The sequence below is a fragment of the Gnatocerus cornutus genome, chromosome 9 (genome assembly GCF_029298725.1).
Source record: "Gnatocerus cornutus isolate USDA-ARS CGAHR chromosome 9, icGnaCorn1.1, whole genome shotgun sequence".
NCBI classification, from domain to species: Eukaryota; Metazoa; Arthropoda; class Insecta; order Coleoptera; family Tenebrionidae; genus Gnatocerus; species Gnatocerus cornutus.
Genome location: NC_142241.1, coordinates 2453958 through 2477692, shown reverse-complemented (window position 1 = coordinate 2477692; position 23735 = coordinate 2453958). Strand labels below are relative to the sequence as shown.

At 34.3% G+C, this 23735-nt stretch overlaps 2 protein-coding genes and 1 long non-coding RNA gene across 3 annotated transcripts; 2 read left to right on the top strand and 1 right to left on the bottom strand.

Moving 5' to 3' along the window:
* The first annotated feature begins 1677 nt into the window (after positions 1–1677).
* Positions 1678–2355, top strand: LOC148167750 (uncharacterized). Its single transcript, XR_015770810.1, has 2 exons — positions 1678–1934; positions 1992–2355. It is a non-coding gene; the product is annotated as an uncharacterized LOC148167750 (long non-coding RNA).
* An 11613-nt stretch (positions 2356–13968) lies between these two features.
* On the top strand, positions 13969–17384 carry LOC148167749 (uncharacterized). Its single transcript, XM_088046102.1, has 2 exons — positions 13969–15409; positions 16132–17384. Exons 1-2 carry the CDS (start codon positions 13969–13971, stop codon positions 17382–17384), a joined length of 2694 nt encoding a protein of 897 aa, XP_087902228.1.
* A 3924-nt stretch (positions 17385–21308) lies between these two features.
* LOC148167748 (uncharacterized) lies at positions 21309–23660 on the bottom strand. The gene is made up of 2 exons (XM_088045846.1): positions 23580–23660; positions 21309–23521 (listed from the first exon to the last, which is right to left on the bottom strand). The coding sequence occupies exons 1-2, from the start codon at positions 23643–23645 to the stop codon at positions 21452–21454; spliced, it is 2136 nt and encodes a 711-aa protein (XP_087901972.1). The 5' UTR covers positions 23646–23660; the 3' UTR covers positions 21309–21451.
* Positions 23661–23735: the final 75 nt, after the last annotated feature.

Sequence of the window (23735 nt, the reverse complement as noted above, 5' to 3'; positions counted from 1 at the left end):
AAATGCGTGGTCGGAATAGTCGCACCCCCACTCCGTCTTAAGGGAGAGTTATGAGATGTGACTAATTGAACATATGTGAATGAGGGTGGCTGGAATTAATTACAACACCTCCCCCCTTGAATTAAAATTTTGCGGCTAGTCGCAAAATTTTTACAAAAGTGAAACAAAAGGAATAAGAAAATATATAACATAAAACAATGCATGAAGTCTCAATCTAATAGTAGTAATAACTAATATAAAATATACAAAAATTGAAATACGACATTAACAAAAGAATATTTTGAGAGATAAAAAAAACAATTAAATCATAATTAATACAAATAATATATGATAGAAACTATGCTAAAAAAAATATATATATACATATGAAATTAATTCAGACATTATACAATATATAATGTGGTACATACATACATATTCGTGGGACATAACATCGAAAATAGAATAATGTATTTAATTTATTAATTTGATACGTGATGATAGTAAAACACTCGTAATTTAAAATGAAAATAGTTGAAACGAGGATCAATTCGGATGTGTGAAAAAAAAATCGTAAGAAAGAGAAACAAAAATAATTATACGTCGTTTTCTGGTAAATTATATTTCTTTAAACGATTGAAATGGACTTTTTGGTGTTTTCTGTTTACTAAAATGGTACAATTGACATCAGAGTCGACGGAAACAATTTCATATGGGCCTTTGTAAATTGGTTGGAGCTTTTTACATTTACTAACAGGAACACTTTCATCCTCTAACAGAACCAAATCGCCCACACTAAAATCTTCAGTTTTAGAAGTTTTGTCGTAATAAATTTTGGCTTTTTGTTTGGCGTTAAGTAAATTCTCTCGAGCTGCTTGATGACAATGCTGTAATTTAGATTTAAGTTCATTGGCGTAATCGTCTAAGTTATAGGATACTTCTGGGGATTTTTTTATTGAGGTAGGTAATTTGGGTAGTCTGCCATAGACTAATTCAAAAGGTGTAAATTTTGTAGCTGAATGAGGAGTAGAATTGTATGTAAAGGTGGCATAAGGAAGAAAATTATCCCAGTTGTCACTGTCTTTGTTGACAAAATTTCGCAAATACTCGTTTAATGTTCGATGTGATCTTTCTACGCTTCCTTGGGTTTGTGGATGATAACTAGTTCCATGTAACTTTTTAATTGACAATAATTTACAAATATCTTTGAATAAAGTAGACATGAAATTCGTTCCTTGATCGCTTAATATGGAATCGGGTATTCCGTGCTGACATATTACATTTTCAACAAAACTTTTTGCAACTGTTGTACTTTCCTGATTCGGTATTGGTGCACTTATAACAAATTTGGTTAAGTCGTCCACGATTGTTAAAATGTATTTATTGTTATTGTCGGTAATTGGGAATGGTCCAGAAATATCTAAGTTTACTTTTTCAAATGCTTTTATTACTGATGTTGTTGATACTTGCATTGGCATTTTGATTTTAACTGTTATTTGATTTTAATCTATTAAAGGTTCTGTTAACACCTTGATGACCACCTAAAGGTGTTAAATGATATTCGCGTAATATTTCCTGTATTTCTTGTGATGAATATTTTTTTTTTCTAATTTGCTTCTAGAATAAATCTATTCAAGTACCCGAATGACGTATTTTGGGTGTTAGAATAAGACGTTGGCGTGCGAGAATAAACTAGTAAAATTTACTCTATTGATGTTGGTAGCGTTGATCTTGAATTGTCAACCGCTGTCAACGACAAACGTGAAAAATGAAACTCACCAATAAACGAAAAGAAATTGTGTTTAATTAATTATTGTTAAGAAAAGTGCAGTTATTATAAACATTAACTGTTATATGAGAAGTGTCATGGGAATTTACAGTGACACCATGGACATTCTTGTCTGATACAATATTCTGTTGCAAATTATTTTGTTCTAAATTAACAGAACAGCTTGGTAGGTTCGAAGCAACTGACCCAAGCATTTCAGACACTTCAATTTTTTTTCTTGTAGATGCCTCAACATAACCTTCAGCAACAGCTGAAGATTTCCAGCCTCCGTGGCGCTTAATGGTTAATAGATCACCACCATGAGAGCCGTTGCGCTGGTTCTTCGGAAACAATGTCCTGTAAAACCTTCTGGGTTTGACAACTTGAGAAAAACTGCGATTTCTTTTGGCACTTTACCCATGGTATTAATGCCAATTGGAGAATTCACACAGAAACCTTTCCGATAAGTTAAGAAAAATCGCTTATGTGTCACATTTTTAGGTCTTAAGTTAGCATATTTCTTGATTAAATTAATCCATTGTGGATGTGTTATTAGAAATTGTCTTGGAACGTTGTTTTTTGTTTTAAGAATCGACACCATGATAGAATCTAATCTATATTCAATATCCTCAATCGACAAATTCGTTAATTCCTCACGCCTACATGCTCCGTTATATCCAAATATCAGGATGACCTAAAAGTTCACCAGTTATAAAGCAACAATCAAAAAAGTAAAATTTAGTTACTTTCATCGCCAAGTATGTTTCATCATTTGCTTCTTGAATAAATTTATGAATATCCCCTTCTTCTAAGATTTCAGATTTCTTTGGTTTGTAACCTAACGATCTTTTTAACAGTGCCTGTAATTTTCGGTATTTGGCGATATCTACATCCATTTTGATGTTTATACAGGATCTTAACATCGAATAGATCCTCCATAAGGTAGATGACTTATACTTTTGGCGTTGAAGATCAAAATACGCAACTTTCGGATATTCCTTCTATGTTATTTTCATGACGCCACTCTTAAAATTTTTGAAATTCCTTTTCATACTGGGATCTCGACTTGTCCGGCAGTAATGATTCTAACGTATTTTTCGCAATTTCTTTAATTTTTGGCGGCGTAAGAGATGTATTTCTTTCAGCATTCATTTTACGCAAAAATTGACACTGACGTTTTAAATTAATTTTTTCAAAGCCGCCTTAAAATATTGTACATAAATCTTACCAACCACTTCCAAAATCCCTAGATTGAAATTTTTTCTGTTTTAATTTATAAAAGTGCATGAGAGGGCAAATTAGAAAAAATAGTATAAAACACTCATTACAGAAGGGCATTCAAGCACTCATTTGTTCCTCAACGCGCCGCTTCGCGGCTTGTTTCGGAATTTCAAATTCGTGCTTGAATGCATGCCTTCTGCAATTCGTATTTTAATATACTATTCTGGTGTTGTCATGAAAAATTAGAATTTGAACTGGTGATGATTTAAAAATGTATCGAAGCATTGAACGAACTGCTGAAGTTTTCAGATTTTGAGCTTTTATGGATGCGCTTGAAATAGCAATTTTTGTGATTTTATTATGTTCACAAAAACTTTTTAAATTAATCAATCCTCGAAAAACGTTTTGATTGGAAGCTGTATCTGCAACGTTATCTTTTACGATTAAGTATATCAAAAATCTTCCATCTGACTTTAAGTGAGCAATTTCTTGTATGTCGGCATTTTGCGCTTTTAGCTCGAATAAACTGTTGTAGTGTTCAATTTTTGTATCAAAGTTTATGTCCGTAAAATGTAAATGATCGTACTCATCGGAACAATCTGCGATTGAATCCGTAGTATCAATGATATTAGGATTGTTGATCACGGTTTTTTCTACAGCTGATTTATATTGTTCGAACTCTTCATCTCGTTCACTTTGTGTTAAGTAAATTCGGCTTAGAGCATCGGCATTTGAATTTTGTTTTCCTGGCTTATAAATTACTTCGTACTCGTATTCTTCTAATTTTAATCTGAATCGCATGAGTCGTGAAGATGGGTTTGAAATCGAAAATAAGTAAATTAAAGGTTTATGATCTGTTAAAATTTTGAATTTCTTTCCGTAGATGTTGAACACCATAAATAATCGCTAACAATTCTCGTTCGATGGTGGAATAATTCTTTTCCGATTTGTTTAATGCTCTGGACGCGAACGCGATTGGCAAGTCTCGACCAATTGGTCCCTGTGACAAAACAGCGCCGATTGCATTTTGACTCGCGTCTGTAGTCACTATAAATTCTTCAGCGTAATTGGGGTATTGTAAGATTGGCGGATTTGTTAATTGCAATTTTAATGTTTCGAAAGATTCTTCGCACAGTGCGGACCAAACAAAAGGAACATTTCGTTTTAATAAATTTTCGGTAATAAGAGGCAAGTCCAAGAAATGATCTAACTTGATCAGCATTTTTTGGTCTAGGGTAATTTTTTACGACGCTGATTTTACTCGGATCCGGCTTAATACCTTCGTCGGATATTAGGTGACCTAAGTAAGTGATTTCTTTTCTAAGGAATTCACATTTAGAAGGCTGTAATTTTAAATTATATTGTCTGAGTCTTGAAAAAACTTCAATTAGTTTAGTATTATGATCCCGTAATGAACCACTATATCGTCAAGGTAGACGAAACATTTTATCCCTTGCAGACCTGAGAGTACAGTATTCATCAATCTTTGAAATGTTGCTGGTGACGATTTTAATCCCATAGGTAAACGTTTGTATTGGTAATGCCCTTCAAAAGAAAATGCTGTGCACGGTTTACTTTCATCATCTAATAAAATTTGATGAAATCCTGTTGCCAAATCAATAACTGAAAAATATTTCGAATTTCCTAATTGCTCTAAAATTTCGGAAATATTAGGCAAAGGATAAGCGTCTGATTGCGTAACATCATTAAGTTTCCTGAAATCGACCACTAATCTCCACTTTTTATTACCGTTACCATCTGTTTTCTTAGGGACTATTAAAATTGGCGAATTATAGGGTGAATTGCTATTTTCAATTACATCATTTTGTAACATGTCGTTAATTTGACGACGAATTTCGGGTTTTTGATTTTCGGGTTAAACCGATAGGGTTTAACGTGAACAGGCTTGTTAGATAATAGGGAAATATGATGTCTTAGAGCATCTGTATAAGTAAGTTGATCTCCTTCTAAATAAAAAATATCGTTGAATTCTCTGCAAATGTTAATTATTGATTCTTTTTCCTCTATATTCATATAATTTGTTTGAATTAAGGATTCCAATTTTTTCAATCTTTCGGATTCAACATTATTTTGCGATAAGGATATGGCGTGATAACCTTCGAGATTATGGAATTCTAAGTCGTGCGGATCAAATTGTACAGCTGTCTCGTTGGTATTAATTACGTTTAGGATAAAATGACCTTTGGTGTTTCCGACGATGCAGTTGGGAACGAACAACCCTGCTACTAATTCCTTTTGCACGCATAATTTAGGTTTTTTGACTGAATCGGCGTCGATCGGCACCTGCACTCTGATTTCGGATCTGGCGGGTATTTCACGCTTATTATTTGACATCTGTTTAGGGGAGCTTAGATTGACATTAGTTTTCGGCAAGATTTCCAACTGAAATCCGTGTTCAAAGTTGACCGCATCTTGATTAAAATTTATTAGTGCCCCTAGTTTTGCTAATAAATCTCGGCCAAATATACCATCATGGGGTATGGGAAAGTTCGAAGGAACTATATGAAACGGGTGGATTACGACTGTGTCGCCTAATTGAATTTGTGCGTTACAAACACCAAGAGTTTTAACGTTTTCATTGGTAATGCCTTTTAATTTCATCGTCTGTGCGGTATTTACTATAAAGTCTTGATCTGCCACGTTTCGTTTAAAAATACACAGATCAGCACCGGTATCTAGAATTAAATTTGCTGTTTTAGACGCAGCTAAATCTATCGGAACAGTTACAAAATTTGGTTGTGACTTTATTGTGATGTTGAAAACTTTTGAATGAATTTCTGCGGTACCATTTAATGGGCGTTTTCGAGATTGCGCATCCGAGTTCCGTTGCCCGATGAACTCGGAGCAGGCTCGTTTCCCGGATTGTTTTGAGAATTTTGTGAGTTATTCGAATTATTATAACGTGAATTATTATATTCTCTTTTTCGGCTTACATCTATGGTATGACCCCTTATTTTACATTTTATCGACAAAAATTGTTATTATTATTTGGATCTTGAAAGAAATTATTTTGTCGATTTGAATTTGTGAAAGGTCTTTGATTCGTGTTATTAGAATTATAATTAGAGTGATTGTTGTGAGACCTTTGATTTGCATTGTTGGAATTGTGATAAAAATTAAAAGAGGATCGATTTAAATTTAAATTATTAGATTTTTGAGAACCTTGCAGTTTAGCTGATTTTTCTTCCTCAACTGCAGCCTCTATAGCTTCATGCAATTCTTGAAATCGCGACGCTTTGATAATTAGTTTACTTGGCTCATTCAGACCGTCTACAAAGGCCTTTAACGCTGAATGTTTATTTAACTTTTTGACGTACTGAGACGCATCTGCGCCTTGTTCTTTGATGCACGCGTCGTCCAGATCGGATGTCAATTGTATGATTTTATTTGCAAATTCTCGCACCGGATCTTTATTTTGTTTAATACTCAAAAGTGCGACTGGTATCTGCGGAGTCAGGTCAGGTTCTCACATGACATCAAGTTATTCATTGTGTCTTTAAAAAATTCACTAAACTGAAATAGAAATGTTATCTATTATCTATTTTCTATGTTTTTTACTATTCGTAGGGAAGATTGAATGTATCAACTATTACAGAGTTGCCTTTTAAACGATTCCTGACTTAACCCTTCTATTCCTCGTTCTTGCGAAAGGAATAAAATTAAGCCAAATTGCACATGCTTTAAAAAGTAACACACTTGACCAAACTTGAACCGGAATCGGAAGATTGGCGATAAATCCTTGTTAAAATCAAACCTGAGGAGCGAAGTTTTCGTAAATGTTAAGTAACACCCAAGAGAAGTAACATTACCGGCATATAACAGTTAAAAAACTATCCGGCCAACTTTTGTAACGGCGGACGTCAGAAATCTAAAAAAATACACTGCTTCGTGCGATGGTTCACAAAAACAAATATTGTTATCATTATAAAAAGGCTTCTTGAAGGTTTAAATTGCAGGTTTACATGCTCTGCGACACTTGTTAGGTTAGATATTAACTTTTCAAAATACACTTGAAGTTAGCGTCTAACAAAAAGATGTGGCAACAGCGCTTGACGTGTTAGGGAGAACCAAATTACCAACCTCAATGAGATCTCTGAAAAATTACTAACAAAAATATTTATTTGTCGTTTGAGAGCCAAAACGGCATGCATTGTGTTAAGGCAGACTTAAGTCATAGAATAGTGTCGCTCTTTTGGCAAAATTTCGTCCACGGGACCGATAAAACAGAGAAATAAAATGGTCACGTGATGTAAACAAACGAAATGCTCGGTACCGATAATTATCGTTAGAGAACCAAAATCGCACCCTTAGAGTTTTAGTCGAAAACACTCGCTAATTCTTTTTTTTAACGTAACTGTGATAAAAAAGTTTTTGTTTTTATTTTAAATTTTTTACAAATTGTGGTTTAAATTTGAGATAAAACGCTAGTTTTATATTTATATTATATTTATCATGACGAAACACTTGTAAACTACATTTATATTCCAAATTTCACAAATCACTTCATTTATTTGTCTGAAGGTATTTGAGATCATAGGGCTTTTGATCCAATCTAAAGTGAACTAAAGGATCGTTTGGTGTATGCGTAGTTCCAATTTTGACAAATTTGATAAAAACGCATTTTTCTTCAAATTTAAAAGCAATTTGAATCATATCTAAAATGACAAGTGAGGAGATACAGGGTGATTTTTTTAAAACGGCAGACGTTGTAGAATTTTTATTTATGAACCGATTTTAAAAATTTAAAAAACAAATTAAATGGTTTTTAATTTACTATAAACTGATGATTTTAAAAATTTTCTAAATGTTTTAGTATCTTTTGGGCGATACTCAACTTTCTTATTTTAAATTGGAACTCATATTTTGTTTTTCATAATTTGGAAGATATTAATTCTCTTAATTCAAAAATGTATAATATTTTCTACTTTAACAAAAAAATATTTTTAAAAAAATTATCAAAATTGAAAAAAATAAGCAATAAAAGTTAATAAAATCTAGGTGCATGGTGTCAAATAAAAGAATGCCGTTATTGTAATATCAAAAAGCAGCAAATAACAGAAACCATTGGCATTTTTTTTGAAATTATTAATAACAAAAAACAATAATAATTACAAATCAGAAAAAACAACTACCTAATTTGGGGAGAATGACCCTCCAAAATAGAAGGATTTATCAGTCTCTTCACTTTTTCTTTAAGTTAGTAAACGGGTTTTCGGATTGTCCAAATATTTTGGCAGATCTAAAATTTCTAGTACCTGCGTACCATGTAAGATTGAATCGTTTGATAATGGTCAATTACGCTAGAACTGATTACTATGAAAATAGTCCTTTAATTCGAATGTTAAACAATGTTAACGCATGGCATGATAAAATCGAATTTTTTGGTATGTCAAAGGGTAAAATTTAAAAAAACCGCTTCTGTTGTCCTAATCTAGTTTGTACTTGTATTGTATTTGTATTTTCTTGTTGTATTATTTTTAATCTGTTTTTGTGTTACTGTTTGTATTATTTTATTTCATGTATAAGTTCTGCGTTAATAAACATTTATTATTATTTATTAAGTAAAATGCTGTTGAAACGCCATCCCGTTTTTTTATTGCACAATTGACACCTACGAGAAATGCATTGTGCATTGTAAGGTGTAGCCCCATCTTGTTGAAAGAAAACTTGTTCTTTCTGTTATTTGCTGTTTTTTGAAATTACAATAACGATATTGTATTATTTGACACCACGCACCTAGATTTTACTAACATTTATTGCCTAATTTTTTTCATTTTTGATATTTTTTTTAATTTTTTTTTGTAAAAGTAGAACATATTACACATTTCTGAATCAAGAAAATTAATATCTTCCAACATCTTCCAATATCTTCCAATATAGGTGCCGATTTAAAATAAGAAAGTTGAGTATCGCCCAAAAGATATTAAGACATTTAGAAAATTTTTAAAATCATCAGTTTATAGTAAATTAAAAACCATTTAATTTGTTTTTTAAATTTTTAAAATCGGTTCATAAATAAAAATTCTACAACGCCTGCCGTTTTAAAAAAATCACCCTGTATGTTTAACACATTTATATATGTATTAAAAAAATCATTTAGCGTTTTGTTCCACTATGCCTTAAAAATTGCTAAAATTTACACATTACAATTTTAAAGCGACGCAACGACAAAATTATTGGTGATAAAAAACAAATTTTTGTCTATTTTTTTCAATTTTGATAATTTTTTTTAAATATTTTTTTGTAAAAGTAGAACATATTACACATTTCTGAATCAAGAAAATTAATATTTTCCAAATTATCCAAAAAAATATGGGTGCCAATTTAAAATAAGAAAGTTGAATATCGCCCAAAAGATAATAAGGCATTTAAAAAAATTCTAAAATCATCAGTTTATAGTAAATTATAGTAAAACATTATAGTAAATTAAAAACCATTTAATTTGTTTCTTTAATTTTTGAAATCGTTTCATAAATAAAAATTCTACAAGGTCAGCCGTTTTTAAAAAATCACCCTGTATTAAATAACACTAAAAAGCAAATCAAAATTCGGACTTTTTCTCTTGGGGTTCAATTTGATAAGTACGTTTTGCTCCATAAGTTCCGGATTCAGAGATTATTTTTTTAGGTTCTAGCGCACAAACATTAATTTTTTTGACTTTTTCTTAAAACTTGCAGAGTTATGGGATTGCTCGACAGTGTTTTGGAATGCTAATTTGATTAGTTTTCCAAAGACCTATAAATTTTATTGCTGGGATAAGTATATATTTTCCATGATATTTTTGAGAAACTGATCTTGATGTTCTAAAAAAAGGCAGTTTCTACTGATTTTTATATGCAATTTTGTATATAGAATTATTATATTATATCAATTCCTTTTTGTAATGTATTATTAAAAAGATTAAGAGCTTGTCTTTTTGGAGCATTGATAAATGTATTGCTATGTCTTATCGTTTAGAAGTTACAGGATAAAACACATCGCGAAGTTGGTTTTTTGACGAGTTCATACAAAAAATGCTATTGGTTAAAAAATCTTAATATCTAGACACGTTTTATTAAGTTAATACGTTTTAGAAAACTTCTTGATGATGAAAAAGTTCTTAGTTAGAAGTGGGAATGTAGAAAATGTGGAGAATCCAGAGGATATCTAGTGAGCTTGGGTAATCTTGAGAATCTAGAGGGAATGTAGAGTCACTACAGAATTGAGAAAATTTAATGGAAATCTGGTCTAAAAAAACTAGAAAGAGTCTAGAAAGTTTACTGGGAGTCTAGAAGTTTTGGAGAATCTAGAGGATGTCTAGCAAACCTTGATAAATCTAGAGCACCTAGAAAATGAACTGAGAGTCAAAAATTGCAGAATATAGCGGGTGTCTAACGAAACTGGATATCTAGAGAATCTCGAAATTCTAGTGGAAATCTAGAGTCTAAGAACAGTACAGAAAATCTAGAGAATTCAGGCAATTAAGGAACGACTCCTCACTGAAAGCGACAACGATTGATTTCTTTCTAATTAATAAAAAGCAAGAAACATGTAATTGTGTTTACTTTAATTCCGATTTAATTCTTATTCTTAACCCGGCCCTGTCCCAAATTCGTTCTTGACCACTTTCGGGTACCTGAAAATGATTTACAATGGGGTTGCTGGCACTTTTAAGAACCCTCATAATCTTTGCGGTAATGAGAACCGTCTGCCATAAAAACGTTAGAAGAATTGGAACAGTATAATAGCAATACACACTCTGTATTGTAGGTTTTGCGGCGCTGATGCCAAAAAATATACAGAGTGTACCCGAATAATGTGTAAAGATTTTAACCGCTGTAAATAATGATTTTGCAAAAAAATCGAAGGCAAAAATTTTTCGGATTATCCGTGGATTCGCGATAAAGACATTTTTTACCACTTTTATATTAACGTTTTTATTCCTAACTTTTCGATAGCCTGGACTGACATTGGTATTGGAACTGGCCTACCTCAACAATTCTGCAAAAAATTAATGTCGAAACGGTGACGGTTTGGAACGCAAATTTTGGCCATTACATCAAACTGCATTGTCTGATATTGGGGTTAAAATCTTTGCATTTTATTTGGGTGCACTCTGTATATGTAACAAGCAGTACTAGAAACATACCTAAAATATTACTTCAATAAAATTATTGCAGATTATGACTACAAAAAGTCGATCTTCTGTCCTTGGTAAAGCCAGTATGACCGGAAGTGACTTTTTGTCTACAGACACTGCAGGAAGTGATTCTACGGAATCGTTTCGAATGGAGGATACAAGAAAGGAGTCTAATAAAATGTTCTTTTCTGACTGAAAAATACGTGAAAATCGTTTTTGCAACTCTTTGTTAAATAAAATTTCTCAATTTTCTTTTCATTTAATTTATCCTAGCCTTGGAATTCTTATGGTCTCTTATCAGATTTTATTGTTTTTCCACACGAAATTTCATTTCAAAACTGACAAATGTCAAATTTAGGGAGGACATTAATGCCAATCTCGTCATCTCAGAATGTCGTCACGATGCCAACCTTAAATAAAGAAATAACTATCAAAGTGTAAATTCGCGAACTTTATACAACTGTAAAGACGGAAAAGACAAGAAAAGTGGATCAAAAACTAATAATTTTCTTGGCAAACGAGACCGATATGTCTTTTTGATATAAATCCACAAATATTAAAGCTTTTTCTAATAAATCGTTATCATTTAAATTTTGCAAAGTGGCAGCTTGCAAGACAAATCAGCGAGAAATCGTCGTTTAGCATCAAAATAAGCGGATTTCTTTAAGAATTTTGATGTTTTCGTGCAGATTTCAGCCGTTTTCTCGCGATTTAGCCGTTGAATTTTAATAAAAAGTGGTGGTTTGGTGGATTTCGAGCTCTTCTTTACGAATTCAAGCCAGAAAACTGCGAAAATCAGCGAGAAATTGTCGTTTTGCATCGAAATAAGCGGATTTCTCTAAGAATTTTGATGATTTCGTGCAGATTTCAGCCGTTTTCTCGCGATTTAGCCGTTGAATTTTAATAAAAACTGGTGGTTTGGTAGATTTCGAGCTCTTCTTTACGAATTCAAGCCAGAAAACAGCGAAAATCAGCGAGAAATTGTCGTTTTGCATCGAAATAAGCGGATTTCTCTAAGAATTTTGATGTTTTCGTGCAGATTTCAGCCGTTTTCTCGCGATTTAGCCGTTGAATTTTAATAAAAAGTGGTGGTTTGGTGGATTTCGAGCTTTTCTTTACGAATTCAAGCCAGAAAACAGCGAAAATCAGCGAGAAATTGTCGTTTTGCATCGAAATAAGCGGATTTCTCTAAGAATTTTGATGTTTTCGTGCAGATTTCAGCCGTTTTCTCGCGATTTAGCCGTTGAATTTTAATAAAAACTGGTGGTTTGGTGGATTTCGAGCTGTTCTTTACGAATTCAAGCCAGAAAACAGCGAAAATCAGCGAGAAATTGTCGTGGAAGCATCCTCTCTCTCACCGGTATCAACACCAGGTGTACACACTCACAGCGACGTCACCAAGACGCCATCGTCAACAAGACAAATTTTCACATTGATCGTCAACAAGACGACTTCATATTCATCGTTCATCAGACGACGTCACCAAGACGTCATCGTCAGCAAACGATCTCACAGCCATCGTCAACAGAACGACAGCTCATCAAAAAGGTCAGCCCTTCCATTTATCATTATCCCTTTTTTGCTTGCTCAAATAGGCATTGTGTGTAACCTTTCATAAAGCATCGCGATTTTTACTTGCTAAAATGGCAGAACAAGAATTAATAAATCTCAAATTCAAAAGATCGCAAATCTTTAACAAATTAGACAGAATTAATGAATTCATCACTACGTTCAAGCCAACTGATCAAATTTCTTTGGTTAAGTCTCGTTTGGATGTAGCTCGATCAACACTTGCAGAATTTGAAAAAGTTAACTTCGACATTGTTGACCGGACACCAGTTGAATCACAAGCACAGGCAAATGAACAAATACAATTTGAAACTTTATATTACAGTATTGTATCAAATTTAGAAAATTTAATTGAAAATTCAGTACAACAAAATGAGACTGCAACAGCTGTTCTCAAAGATGCGAAGAGTCAAAATCGTAGCAAATTAATTTTGCCAACAATTCAAATTCCGGAATTCAATGGAGCCTTTGAAGCATGGTTAGCATTCAGGGATATTTTTCAGACTCTGATTCACAACAATCCAGAACTGAATAACATCGAAAAATTTCATTACTTAAGGTCATCTCTCAAGGGCGATGCATCCAAAACAATAGAGAGCCTTCCATTAATTGAAACAAATTACGAAGTGGCTTGGTCTTTGTTAAAAAATCGGTTCGAAAACGAGCGATTATTAATTCATGCACATGTTCGGAAAATTCTGAATTTCCCAAATATTCCAAAAAGTTTGGCTACCAATTTAAGACAACTAGTCGATGACTTGTCAATTAATCTTGAAGCGTTAAAATCCTTAAACGTATCAATTGATACATGGGACGCGATTCTGATTCCAGTTATTACAGAAAAATTGGATTTTCAATCTTCGAAAGAATGGCAATCAAGACTAACAAACAATTTGCCAACATTGGATGAATTAAAGACCTTTCTTCAATCTCGGTGTCAGTATCTAGAATCAATTGAATACAATTTTCAAAAGCCTCAAAGCGCAACTGTTCTAACAAAGGGACACTCTAAACCTAAATTTCAATCACATGTCGTAACAAATGAAAAAAGACACTGTGTAATTTGCAAGGGTAAAAATCATTTTATCTACAATTGCAATCATTTTCTCCGTATGAAAGTTGCGGAACGAATAAAACAAATAAACTCGTTAAAGCTATGCGTTCAAAGCAAGAGATGCTTCTCGCAACTGCTATTGTTCTCATAAAGGACATTAATGGTTATTTACAGAAATACAGAGTTTTACTCGACAACGGGTCACAGTCAAATTTTATAACCAAACGAATGCGTAAAATGTTAGGCTTGAAAACGACTTCTTCGAATAATGCAATCGTAGGCGTTGGTAATCAGCAAACCGTCTCGACAGAATCCGTAGACGTTACAATCAAATCGGTTCATAAAAATTACAACGCACACGTCACATGTTTTGTCTTGAAAGAAATTAGTGCAAACTTGCCTTCAAATAGTTTCTCAATTGATAACCTACACTTTCCTTCCGAGTTACTTTTAGCGGACGATCAATTTTACCTTTCAGATAAAATTGATTTACTTTTGGGCACAGAATTGTTTTTCGAACTTCTGCTAGATGGTAAATTTCAAATTGACGGTAAACGGCTGTACTTACAGAATACCCAACTAGGTTGGATCATTGCGGGACCGCTTGATATTCCGCCAAATAAAGTAAGTCGGTGTAACCTTGCCATAAATTCATCTCTGGACTTGGAAAACCAAATAGAACGATTCTGGGAACTTGAAGGTTATCACCCCATCCAAAAACATTTGACTTCCGAAGAAAAATTTGCGGAAACGCATTTCTTGAACACGTTCACACGTGATGATGGTCGTTTTGTAGTTAATCTTCCTATAAAGGACAACGTCATCTCACTAGGTCAATCAGACCAACAAGCCAAAAGGCGTTTTTTTAATCTAGAAAATCGATTAAAGAAAAGTCCAGCACTTAAAGCAAAGTATGTCGAATTTATGACGGAATATTCTGACTTGGGCCACATGGAATTAGTCTCGAATAATGAATCAGACAATTCAGAAACGTATTATTTACCGCCTCATCCCGTCTTTAAGGACAAACAACCGTCCTCAAAATTACGCGTCGTCTTTGATGCTTCCGCCAAATCGACCAATGGCAAAAGTTTGAACGATAATTTGGTCGTGGGCCCCACAATTCAAGACGAACTATTATCCATCATTCTGCGTTTTCGTACATTTCAGTACGTATTTTGTGCTGATATCGTCAAAATGTACAGACAAATTTTAATCGATTCGAATCAAACTGATTATCAGCGTATATTTTGGCGCAGCGATAGCGATGACGAATTGCGGACTTATCGCTTAACAACGGTCACGTATGGTACTTCATCGGCGCCATTCTTGGCCGTACGTTGTTTACATCAATTGGCGCATGAAAATCGTGAAAAATTCCCGGAGGCGGCAGATATTATTTTACGAGATTTTTACATAGACGACTTAATTACGGGCGGTAACTCAATTGAAGAACTACAATCAATTCAACATCAACTGATAGAAATTTTGCGATCAGCTAAATTCGAATTAGCTAAATGGGCGTCAAACAACATAAACTTATTGCCAAACTCTGCCAAGGATTTAATAGATACCACAATAAATCTCGATAAACAACAAGATACCAAAACATTGGGTCTTTTTTGGAATTGCAATCAAGATACGTTACGGTATAATGTTCAAAACATTCTTATACCAAGTGAGTTAACAAAAAGAACGTTACTTTCGATGATTTGTCGCATCTTCGATCCACTTGGTTTAATTAACCCGATTGTAACAGTGGCAAAACTTCTTATGCAACAACTATGGGGATTGGAATTATCATGGATGAATCGCTACCTGACGACATTAGTGAACAGTGGACACAATTGACCAACGATTTACAAAAAATCGGAAAATGTCGAATTCCTCGGAACGTGGTACCAGCAGAAACGGTTTCTATCGAACTCCACGGTTTTAGCGATGCGTCGGAAAGAGCGTATGGAGCTGCCCTGTATTTAAAATGCACAAATTCAAACGGTGAAACGCATGCAAATTTATTAATTGCAAAATCGCGCGTGGCTCCTCTTAAAACGCAAACGATTCCCAGACTTGAACTTCTTGCGGCGCAACTGCTCGCTCAGTTAACAAATCAAACAACACAATCATTAAATTTAAAATTCGACAAGCTCAATTTTTGGACAGATTCAACCATCGTTCTCTGTTGGTTATCAAAACCTCCATCTACCTGGAAAACCTTTGTCTCAAATCGAGTTGCGGACATTCAAAACTTGACAAACATTCATGATTGGCACCACGTAGCCAGTAATGAAAACCCAGCTGACATAATTTCGCGAGGAAGTGCAGCTGAACAATTGATAAACAATTGTTTATAGTGGCATGGCCCCAACTGGTTAATTTGTGATCGTGAAATGTGTTCAGACGCATTTATCCAAAACGAGGATTTTGAAAACATTCCGGAACAAAAAAGGATAACTAAAACGACTTTGGTTAGTACGAATTCATGTGACTTGTTGAACAGATTTTCAAGTTTTACTAAATTAAAACGGATCATAGCATACATTTTGAGATTTGCAAACAACACCAAAAAAGGAAACGCGAAACAAACAGGTCATTTAAGTTCTGAGGAGCTAAATAACTCAGAAAGGTTAATCATCAAATTAATGCAACTCGAGTCTTTTGCTCAACAAATTCAAGAATTAAAATCTTCAAATGTTGTTAATAAAGGCAGTTCATTAAAAGGTCTAGATCCATTTGTTGATAATAACGGAGTACTAAGAGTAGGAGGTAGACTAAAAAATTCTCGATACCCATTCGACAAGAAGCATCCCATGGTTTTACCAAAGAATCATTTTGTTACCTCTTTAATAATTCAATTTTATCACAAACAAAATTTACATGCGGGCGCCCAAGCCACATTATCAGCGCTGCGGCAAAGGCTCTGGATTGTTGCCGGAAGGAGCAAAGTGAGACAAGTACTCCATAAATGTATATCATGCTTCAAGGTAAAGCCAATTATTGCCTATCAAAAAATGGGTGATCTTCCGCAAGACAGATTAGAGCCGGCTAGACCCTTCGTTAACACTGGAGTAGACTATGGTGGGCCTATTTTGATCAAGGAGTCTAAAGGTCGCGGTAGAAAAACATTGAAGTCATATATTTGTGTGTTCATTTGTCTTTGCACCAAGGCGATTCACCTTGAACTGGTCACAGATCTGACAACAGACAGTTTTTTGAGCGCCTTAAGACGACTTATTTCCCGACGAGGCATGGTCAAACATTTTCGGTCGGATAACGGAAAAAATTTTGTCGGAGCTAATAATGAACTTGTCAAATTAGCTGAATTCTTCAAAACTTCCGACTTTTATAAAGATGTTATCACCGTTTTGTCCAATGATAACATCAAATGGTCCTTTTCACCACCAAGGTCACCTAACTTTGCTGGTTTAATGGAAGCTGGAGTAAAATCAGTTAAATATCATCTCAAACGTGTCGTGGGTGACACTTTGCTTACGTATGAGGAGTTGTACACACTGCTAACGCGAGTAGAAGCATGCCTTAATTCCCGTCCTTTAATTCCATTATCAAACGACCCGAACGACTTGATGGCTCTAACCCCTGCTCACTTTTTGATTGGAGAAGTCCTAACTGCTCCGCTTCGCGCTGGCAGTTAATAGAGAAAATGCGCTGGCATTTTTGGAACAGGTGGAAGAAGGAGTACACATCTCAGCTACAAGGCCGCTCCAAATGGAGATCCGGAGATGCAATTGGCCTCCAACCAGGAGCTATGGTATTAATGGTAGAAGACGGTTTACCTCCACTATGTTGGGCCTTGGGGCGTATCCAGGCAATCCATCCAGGAAGGGATGGTGTCGCAAGAGTGGCCTCGGTTCGAACCACAAAAGGAGTGTACAAACGTGGTGTTTCTAAGTTGTGTGTGCTCCCAATTAATGACAAGTAGTGAAAAGGGGAACAGTGAGTTTTCTTGAAAAATTTATTTCTTTCAATTTTTTTTTGTTAATTGTGTTTTGATTTTTTTGTTTTTGTTATTTGTGTAAGACGTCAAAAATTGAGACGAAGGTAACAACATTAATGTGAACAAACCTCCCCGCTAACATATGTTTTACTTGACCTTGACTGATTGGTTCCCCTTAACTTATTTGAGGGAAATATCTTTAGTATGCTGGTGGTCGTGATTACGTGCGCTTGGGCGTCTGTGTCGTACCCGTCAGGGTCGTACTGGCCCATTACGGAGTTGTTGCTCTACGTCGTTCTGAGCAAGTGTATTCCTCTGTGTTAACCCTTTCCTTCAGGGGCTTTGGCCCCTGGCAGACTCGTGTAAGTTGGAATGGCAGAGCGAGTATAATTCACTATGCTATAAAACCCTTGGCAGACATCTAGATGTAATTCTTGAGCACTGGGTCTCCCCTGGGGGGGGGAGGTCCAGGTGAGGCAGACTTTAGCTCATGTAATGGAGAATCCGGAAGGGTTCTCGTGGGCACACAATGCAAATGACGAGAATGTACGGCGGACGTGTTGGAGGGGTCCCCGTGTCCTGTCGTGGGACGCCGTTTAGTACATGGGTGTGATGGGGATGTGCCCCATCACCTTGGTGGCTGGAACTCTCACACACATCGTGAGTTGATGCCGCGGGCTGTATATCCCCGAACTATACACCTTTCAGCGATTATGTCGTTGACCAGGAGGTCATCTCCAGAGGGTTGACAGATGGCAACAGTTCGAGCCTAGCATCGCCTCGGGCAAGGGGGTGGAACACCCCTGGTGAGTGTACCCTTCTTTCCTATCCATAATTACAGATAAACAGGTGTTGTTATCTTTTGTTTCGAGTCAATCAATGTGGTCCCAATTTTGGTGGGTCCGGTCCTGACTAAATGTACCGATAGGGTGGTTCAGATGTCTGGTGAGTCGATTAGTAGTTTTGATTGGCCATAGCTAGTACCTGTTAATTAATTTGCGATAATCAACGACATCGAGACCAGTATTGGTCTCACATTTGTTTATTTTTATTTTTTATTTATTTATTGTATTTCAAGTTTTTTGTTGAAGCCTACAAACCTTCAAGGGGGGCGGCTATGTTGCGTACCCAACGCACATGCATTTTCATGGAAAGCGCCACACTGATTCAGACCAGAGATAACTTCGAGATCGTCAAGTCTTATGGCAGAGTTTATCCCATTTTAAAGCAATCTCGTGTCTCTCTCTGATGCGTATTTTTCCCACTATATCGTACTCTGCCGTTTAGGTGGACTTAATTAATAGATGGCCCTACCATCGTGTTTAGTACCAGCGGATGATATTAGATGGATACCAATCGCTAAACTGTCAAAAGTCAGTCAAACAGGAAACTGTAGTAAAAATTTGCACAAATTTGCAACTAGTTCGCATGCGTATAAAGTTTAAAGAACTAACGGAATTTACAATTAACAACACGTTCTTCAAAATTTTCAAAATGTGGACTTAACGTAAGTTTTCAATTTTAATATCGCTAGTTAGATGTTTGTTTTCCAAGTGATCTTTACGTCTTTATCCTTTTTAAGGATACCATTCTAAAATTAGAAGTCAAATTTAGCTGATTGAGGTGACCCCGTATAAAACGTTCTGATTCAGACAACTCAGATTCATTATTTCAGTTTTTATTGTTCACTTCTTGTCATATTTCTAGTTATCAAGATTTGCAAATCGCATTCTGGTTTTATGGCACTACTACTTGTACAAACGATAATTTCCTTCAATACTCTCCGAGGGGTTCACCGTCAGGACACAAAGCCCCTAAAAACTCTGCCCATAATTCACAGTGAAAAATGCGAATCCCCTGAGTGTTTTTACTACGTAATGAAAATTCCAACCTGCGTACTATATTATTTATGTATATTAGTCTTAAAAATGTTATTACACAATCATATTGTAGTCTTAAGATCTCTAACTGTGTAATATATGATTTTTTATCAACAAGAAAATAGTCTGTACTTCCTTTGAAATTGAAAATAATTATGTAATAAATTATTTGTTAAACCAAAGAGTTTTATTTACATTAATCTGAATGCGAAGTGGTTAGAATTGCATTAAAATTACAATTTATGTTAATTATTATCATTTAGATAATAATCAACATAAATTGTGATTTTAATGTAATTCATAAAAATTACTTTGAATAATAAAACCCCAGTTCAGTTTTTAAATCGAGCGCCTTTTGACAAGTAGCGGCATCTACACGAACCAGGCCGCAAAGTCGACCAGACAAGTTCTCAGGAGTAGAAAAGTGCCCGTACTTGAGCATCTCTAAGTTATCTCTGTTCAGACAGAGATGTGTGGTGGGGATGCGCTATTGCGCTAGCCGCCGCCACAAGCAGTGTGTTGTCGGCGGTAAGACAGTAATGTACAAGTAAAATAAACTGTAGAAACCAGCACCCGATAATTTGGAAGTTAACCCCACCTGCGTTAACATCTTTCAAATCCGCCAAAGTTTTACAGCATTCCTTCACAAACATCTTTATGCTGTCTCAAGATTTCAACAAACATCCACAACTATTTTGAGAATTGATGTGAATTCAAATTGGAGCAAACGAAATAAGAATATTTCTGTATATTTGGCGTGACACTTTTAATTATGTATTATTATAATAAGTGAAATAACTGATAAATAAAATAATTGACTAGTTCTTTGAAATTTGTCAGATTAGTGACATCTGAAAACTCTAACCTTAAAAATGGCATGGTTACACTAGAAAAACAGTGGAACTAAAACGTTGGTTTCACAGTCGAAAAGTTACTAAAGTCACGTGAGTTAGTTCCGTATAATGAAAATACATACATATATCTACATATTACATGCATGTTTCATAATGTCATAGTTACTAATCAACAAACGACAGGGTTCTTGCCTAGTTACTTACTACTATGGGAGTAGAAAAAATAAATTATTATTACACCAAAGTAACGACACGAACGAAAAATTAGTTTGTTTGCTTTATAATTATATAATTTGTTTTTGTAACACAACTACTAACTAAAATTGATTTTCTTATTTTGTGATATTAAAAATTATTTGGTACATTATCCATTAAATTGAACTCTTCTGTAGTAGAGCGCATAGATAAACCTAACAAAATGTACATATTATGGAAAAACTTTCATGTTAAATTTAAGAATTCTTAAATAAACCTATTTTAAAGTAGAATACGTATTTTCCCTAATTCGTAACTTTTATTCTTTGATATTGACAAAAAATTAAAAATTTCGTAACCTATTCTCGATTTTCTAAAATGGAAATATAAATTAATAACACTTACTTATGAAGGAATATATTGAAAATTAATACAACTTTGAGTTACTGCCTTCTACTAATAATATGTACCTAGAGATAAAATTATACATCGAAATTATGGAGAATAACAGATTTTCTTATCTTACTTTGTCGTAATTAAGAGAATTGTTTATATTTAGTTATAATTTTCATTGAACATATAAATAATAGTTTGGTTTTTTTTCAACTTATTTTCTTACCATATCAAATATTATGTACCAACTAACATAAAGTCGTAAGTCCCGGTTTAATGAAATATTTAAAAATACTCAAGTAGAAATGTATAATTTAATCAAAGATTAAGGGCAAAAAAATGAGATTATTTTCCATTACAATTTACAGATTCTCAAACTACCTTAAAATCAGCGAAATGCACATAAAATAAAACAGGGTACATAACTAACAGAGAGAATGATTTTAACATTCATAGCTATCCTCTACAATTGTTTCTATGTTTGGTTCATCTTGCAGTGTTTTTTTCTCAAAATTTTCTAAATACCTGATGCTAACTTTACGATCATCAGAGAGATGAAGACCAATTAAAATTTTCTTTAAACCCTTTCTTTCATTTCCTTCAAGTTCAAATGCTTCATAGTATTTTTTCCGTAGACACTGTTTTAGGGCCTTCTTTGCAGAATCTTGTTTATGCCGCTTTAGTTCAATTATAATTACTGCACATTTTGAAATAATAATTAAATCAAGCTCGGGTGAGCAATCCAACTTCCCACAACTAGAAATTAACATCCAAAGGTCACAGTGAAAGTGAAAATGAGCTTTTGGTAATTCTCGGTCGGTATACAAATTTTCCACAGATTTTTTAAACGCAACATATTTCATAGGTTCATGCTTCTCTCCACTTCCTAAAGACTTTAATGCATTCACAAATGACTCTTGTTGTTCTACAGTAAACAGGTTAGTTTTAAATTTTACCAAAGCCTCCTGAAGTTTGTCCGTAAATACTTGTTTCAATTCTAGATTCGGAATTTGTAATGTCCAATTCCCACCATTCTTGTCAACAACGTTAAAGTACCCACATTGTGTGAGAAACTGAAGAGCTAAGTCTACCTGCACTAGTTCGATACAATTCAAAATTGATTCACGTAATGATTTCAGATTATAAATATCGTTCAACTCTATAGTTTTTGCTATGATGGAAATTTTCTCATTGTCTCTAACGGCAGGAAACACCTTCTCCCGCATTTTTTCGAATTTAAATAGTTGACAGATATATTTGGTTCCAACCGATTCAATCCAATAACTTTTTCGTACGAGATTCGGTAAATAATTGGTAATAGACACAGGATTAGAAATAGTTGTATCTTTGTCTCCCACTACAGTGTAATTGTTGTACCAAAGAGTAATTTCATCAAGAGCTTTTTCTCTTTGACTTCCTTCTTTGACACAGTTGTTAACTAAAGCGTTTACTTCTTCTCTGGTAAATCCAAAGAATTTATAATAATCATAATCCTTGTCCAAGAATGTTCTACGTTTCACATTGTTAGCTCCTAATGAAATCGTACCGCCTGATGCAGTGACAGAAAAAATTATTACTCGTTGAACAAATTGTGCTGATATCTCATCTTTACATAAAAGACGCATTAGTTCTCGTATGAAAAACATAATCTGTCGGTCTGATGAGTTTTCACTAAATAACATATTCATAAAAGGTGCGTCGAACTCGTCAATCAATATAATAATTTTCTTATGGGTTTGTTTTGTTTGATAGTGGACCGACAAAACCTCGATCAAATATTCAAAAGCCACCATTATGTATGATTGTGCTGTGTTACGATCTATTGCCTCTTTCCAATGATCATCATCATCGGCATATTTCAAATAGCACAAGAAAGGTTTAATATCCAGTTCTCCCATATCGTTACTTGACCAGCTGAATTTTTCACCATCTTCGTGAATTAAACATGTTTTATATTTTCTAAACAGCTTCGTTATCATATTTCTAAGACTCTCCAAAAAGTCGCTATATGACGTTACTGATAATTGTGCAAAATCAAGAAAAATTACTGGATGCTGTCCGCAATGCTTGCGAAAAAATCTTTTACTTCCACAACCATGATTCTCTATGCATTCTTCAGTGCATTTGTAAATTCTGAGATCCTGGAAAAGTTTATATTTCTCCAACTTTTGTTGTTCACTGCTGACAATTTCAAAAAACTTCTCCAGCATTTTGCAAGCCATAGTCTTGCCAAATCTGGGCGGTGCAGTGAGAAGTATTCTATGTGCATCCTTCATAACGCATTTAATAAACATAGACTTGTCCACAAAAGTCGATGTCCAACGAAGAACTTCAAAAACCAAGTCAGGATCCTGAAAAGACATAACAAATTGTAATTTCCATGAATTCCTATTTGAACATAAAACAAATTGTACATTTGTTCCAAGCAAGTTACTTACGTCTTCACTTTCATTTGAGCCTCCGGAAGTGTCCAAAGATGTTACATCATCCAGTAAATTTAATCCAAGTAATTCCTATAACAAAAGTGTAATACCATGTTACCGTGTGATACAATAATATGTCTGGTCTTACTTGGTCTGAATAGACAGGTTTACTTTCGACTTTTTTGCGCTTTGATGAGGATGAGGAGCCCTCCATCAGATCTACCTGAAAAAAATTTTATATTCAACGAATTTTTTTATCTGTAATCTGTATGAGTAAAAAAATATTAACAAAGTTCCGTTCAAA